This window comes from Penaeus japonicus, unplaced genomic scaffold (genome assembly GCF_977035675.1).
Source record: "Penaeus japonicus unplaced genomic scaffold, GWHDUDI00000001_assembly GWHDUDI00000008, whole genome shotgun sequence".
Lineage (NCBI taxonomy): Eukaryota > Metazoa > Arthropoda > Malacostraca > Decapoda > Penaeidae > Penaeus > Penaeus japonicus.
In genome coordinates this window covers 22,707,623-22,712,622 of record NW_028234410.1, presented here as the reverse complement: position 1 = coordinate 22,712,622, position 5,000 = coordinate 22,707,623, and the positions used below count along the sequence as shown (strand labels likewise).

General features: G+C 38.6%; 2 protein-coding genes across 2 annotated transcripts in view; one reads left to right on the top strand and one right to left on the bottom strand.

Annotated features, from left to right (window-relative positions):
- LOC122250272 (two pore potassium channel protein sup-9-like) overlaps positions 1–5,000 on the bottom strand; it is a 456,730-nt gene that overhangs the window by 260,538 nt on the left and 191,192 nt on the right. The window lies entirely within an intron of this gene.
- LOC122250667 (uncharacterized) overlaps positions 3,227–5,000 on the top strand; it is a 40,733-nt gene continuing 38,959 nt past the window's right edge. The window contains exon 1 of the mRNA XM_086539384.1: positions 3,227–3,621. Coding sequence (XP_086395510.1) covers positions 3,444–3,621 — 178 coding nt within the window. The 5' untranslated portion in view covers positions 3,227–3,443. The remainder of the gene's footprint in view (positions 3,622–5,000) is intronic.

The following is a 5,000-nucleotide window of genomic DNA, read 5'->3' as shown; positions in this document are numbered from 1 at the left end:
TAATCTTCCTCCTTCCACCCACGATCTCCCTCACTCCGCCCACGATCTCCCTCACTCCGCCTACGTCCGCCCCTCTAGACCCTGACTTCGAAGTCTATTACGCCCACGCCACACCGCTCTTATCTCGACCCCCCCCCCCACCCTCCGGAATGGGATCAAGGGAGGAGGAGGAGGAAAGTGAGGGAGAGAAAGAGGGGAGGAAGGAGGAGTAAAACGAGGGAGAGGAAAGAGAAAGAAGCTGTGGGAGAGGTAGGAGGAGAAAAAACGAGGTGGAGGAAGAGGAGAAAAAGGAGAAGGAAAACGAGAGAGGAAAAGGAAAGGAGGGAGGAGAAAAACGAGGGTGAGGAAGGAGGAGGAAAATGAGGGAGAGGATGAGGGAGGATAAAAATGAGAGGAGAAAGATGGGGAGAAAAATGGGGGTAATATTAATAAAGACATAAACAACAACAATAATGATGATAGTAATAATAATGATAATAATAATAATAATGATAATAGTAATAATGATAATGATAGTAATAATGATAATGATAATAATAACAATAATGATGATAATAATAATAATGATAATGATGATGATAATAATGATAATGGTAATGATAATGATAATAATAAAAATCATATAAAAATAACAACATTAACAACAACAACGATACAAAATAAATAAAGTAGAAGGAAACGAAGAGGAAGAAAAAGAAGAAAAAGCAGAAATTGAGAGAGAGAATGAAGCAGAAGAACAACGACAAAAATACGAAGAAATGAAGAAGAAGAGAAAGAAGAAGAAGGAGAAGTAGAAAAAGAAAAGGAAGAAGATGAAGGTGAGAGAAAAAAGTAAGAGGGAAAACAACAACAAGAAGACGAAGAAAAGAAGAAGAATGAAAAAGAAGAATAAGAAGAAAGGCGGTGAAGCAGAAGACCGTATCCCCATCAGGGAACGAGGGAATTCGGACGCCGCATGATCACTCTGAGTGTTACAATCGCCCAAGAGATGGCGCTCCCTCTTCTCTCGCTCTCCTTCATCCGGGTCTTCGAGGTCTTGTATATAAACCTAAGCTAATCTTTTCTTAGGTTTCCTCCCCTCAATTTCCTTATCTTAGACTCGAGTCATAGCTTAACTGTACGAAGAGAATATCAGTTTGTCTTTGAGCTTTGCTAATCTTGAGACGAAACGGATGGCAATGTTAACCTTAAGAGGTTAACGTTTATGATGAGAGGAAGGCGTGTTATTGAAAATCTGTTTCTTTAAGTTTGACGATAAAAGAAAACAAAGTGGGCGTGGAGATTGATATTTTTTTTTATTAAACAAAGACCAAGAACAGACAACATTCCATGAAATGCATGTCTTCACTGTAGGCTTTGTGAAATTAATTTCTGCAAATGAATGTTGCCTTACCGAATAATATGCAACATATATACAACCGATTAAATCACTCGAAATCTCGACGTAATCATGTTCCTTTATATTCCTTGAGGCATATACATGCGCGCAGGATAGACGTGAGATTTGAAATTCAATTGTATAATTCTGTTAAGAATGTACATATCCAATTCTGTTATCGTAAAGAAATATATAAATTTTCCAAAGGAGAATTTTCCTTCCAGCTCCTCCATCCCCGCTGCCTCTTCATCCTCTCTTTTATCTCCTCTTGTTCCCCTCCTCTCTTGTTCCTATTCATAACACTTGTTTTCACCCTCCCACTTCTTTTCCCATCTCCTATTTCATCCTGATCCCTCTTCTATTGCTCCTCTTTCTCCCTTTTCTTCCTCTTTCCCGTCCTTACCTCTCCCCCATTTTCCTAATTCTCTCATAATATTTCTTCTTTCTATCCTCCTCCGCCTCCTCCTTCATCTTCTTGCCCTTCTCCCACCCGCCTGCCCTTCCTAGCCTCCCTCCTCCAACAATCCCTCTTTCACGTCCTCCTCGGCCTCCAATTTACGCCTCGTCTTCTGTCAGTCCCCTCCATGTGTTATGAACTCTGAAAGCTCCATGTACTTTCCTTCCTCCTTTCACGGCATTTCCTCGACCTTGTCCCGTCCAATCTACGACTCGTCCTGCTGCCAGTCCTCCCATGTGCTATAGAGACTCCTTTTTATCTCTTCTCTTTCTATTCCTTCTTCATCTCCGATTTAGTTTCTTCTCTTCCTGCCCTCCTTCCTCGTCCCGTAATTCCTTTGTCACATCCTCTCCGGCCTGGCTTCGTTTAATCTTCTCCTCGTCCTTCTGTCAGTCCTCCCACGTGCTATAGACTCTCCTAGCTTGTTTTTTCCTCGCCTTTTCCATACTTTCTCTTTATATTTCTCCTTTTCCGCCTCCTTCTTCCCTTCCCCCTTCCTCGTTCCGCCATTGCTCTGCTTTATCCTCTTCGGCCAACCTTCGTCCAATTTACGCTTCGTCTTCCTCCAATCTTCCCATGGGCTTCAGATTCTGCTGCCTTTTTTCCTCTTCCGCATTTCTTTCTCTTCCTCCTTCTTCCATCCCTCCCACGTGTGAAAGACTCCCCTGCCGTCGTCCTTCCTGGCTCTTGATGGCCTATATGCTTATGAGTGGCACTCTGGAGGCTTTAATATTAGTATTAGATTCTTCTCGAACGAATGGAGACTATATAAAACGGGGAATCCTGGATGCTCTTTGGTTCCTTTCATTTCAGGATGGATTTTTTTTAGAGGGGATGGTTCTCTGCGTTCATTTCGAAATGCAGATCTGGTTGATTTTCTTACATGAAATAACTTGTTCAAGGAGTTAGGTCTAATTTACATTCTATAACGTGAAATCAAAATATATAAATGGAGAGTTAGACCGAGTATAGCTTAATGTAATACACATTTTGTTAAAATATTAAACCAGTATTTTTTTCATTTTCAAAATGACTAATGTGTTTTGTGCTCTGGTGAACATTTCATGCATCAATCAGTTTTTTTATGGCATGTTAAGTTTCGAATGATATTTGAAAATGTTGTGATATACATCAGAAAGAGCATGATTCCAATTTGTTTTTGTTTTTTTTCCACAGAATTGTGCAAAATTCAAAAGAGGAGGCTTATAATAATTTTGATTTTATTCTTATCATCAATGTTGTTAATATCACCTGACCGACAATTTTTTCACAATACTTATTGTGAGTGACATCAATGCTCACTGTAAACAAGGTATTCACGTCCTTAATTATATCAATAATCAATGCTTTCAAAATTCCACGGATCTCACCGTCGTATATCTGAAGTCATTACACTCAGGACAATCAAAATGACAATCCTTTCCCCTCCCCCCTCAGAGGCGGCATGTGAGAACCTCTTTTCCGCTGATGACGTAATGGAGAAGGCCAATGATGACGTAATGGACTATGTCTACGTCACGGTTCGGGATGACGTAATGGTCGCCTGACACAAACTCCAGCAGCCGCCACAAACCCCGCCCACTGCCCCTGCCTCGCCACGCCCCCGTCATGCGGGTGGCGGGCACCAGGGGCAAGAGGAGGGTGGTCTCTCTCCTGCTGGTGCTCCTACTAGCTCACCTGCTTCTTCTGCTGCTGCTGCTGTTGCTGCTGCGGCCGGACCCCCAGCCGCCCTTGCCGCCCCCTGCTGACCAAGCGCCGCCCCCGCTGCCGCACACCAGGATCGAAGGTTAGCTCTCCTCTTTCATCCAGATCATCTTCACCCTCTGATTCTAATTTTAGTTTGATATTGGGCATTCTGCCCCTCGTCATTTAAAAAGGTACATCATTATTTATTTTCGTTTTGAACATTTTACCACTTTATATACACATTCTCTCCTTCCTTTTCATTTTCACCTTTTATCTTTTTTTTTTTTTAATCGCAGCTTCAGTGTACACTGTATTTTCCACGTCGAACCAGTAAATATCAAACTTAACTTGTATCTGTTTTATACTATCTTTATGTTTGTGCCAATCCTTTTTATATTTTCTATTCCTTTAATTCATATATCTAATTCTTTACTTTTGTGCACGTATGTAAGTGTTTAACAAATGCATAAACACTGAAGTATTTTCAGTCTTCTTGATAAAAAAGGTTTTCTTTATTTGTTTTCTTCCTTCCTTTTTTCTCTAGCATTTTGCTTTCCTATCATGACCCAGCCAAACTATAATTTATCATTGATTACAGCACTTAAAAAAAAAAAAAAAAAAAAAAATCCAAATAACTCATTTCTAGATAGCTAATTTTCAAACCATGAACTTACAAATATTTAATTCACATATTATTTTTCTCATAACTGTTTTCCAAATATTTAACTCCCACGTGTTTGATTTCCAAGAAAAAAAATCCAAGACGGGTTGCAGAATGAGGTCGCAAAAACATAAGAAGTTTTTGCGACTTTTTCTGCAACTAAAAAATAAACATCAGTATTTTCCTAGCGTGTGTGCGTAAAAATGAAACGAAATAATTAACGATATAAATCATGAAAATATATAAATAAATGAATTGATTAACACATGATAAAAAGTAGATAAGACAACAAACCTAAAATAAATCAACAAAGTTTATAAAGACAAATAGCGATTTTATTACTTAATACCGCTAGCCATATTCTTTACTATGACGTCATAACAGTCCTTCCCGATAAGACATTTTTTAGGCTCTTGTTATCTCTATTTGCATTATTTATCATTATCACCACACTGTGCTACATTTCCCCCTTTCTCTCTCTTTACTGATCGAGTTCTATATCAAGTTATTATCATTGTTATTCTTCTTCTATTTTCATCCTTGGTTTGTTCATTCTTATTTTCATTACTACTGTAATTATTATTATCATTACCATTGCCATGTTTCTGTTACCATAATCATTATCACTACCATAGATATCGTTATTATAACTATCATTACTGATAGCTTTATCATAAACGATACTTTTTAGTTTGATTATTATCATCATTATCATTATCGTTATCATTACTATTTTCATGATTATTATCATGGTGATTGATGTCATCATTATCACCAGTAATTGTTATCAATATTTTTACTATCATCATTATCATCTT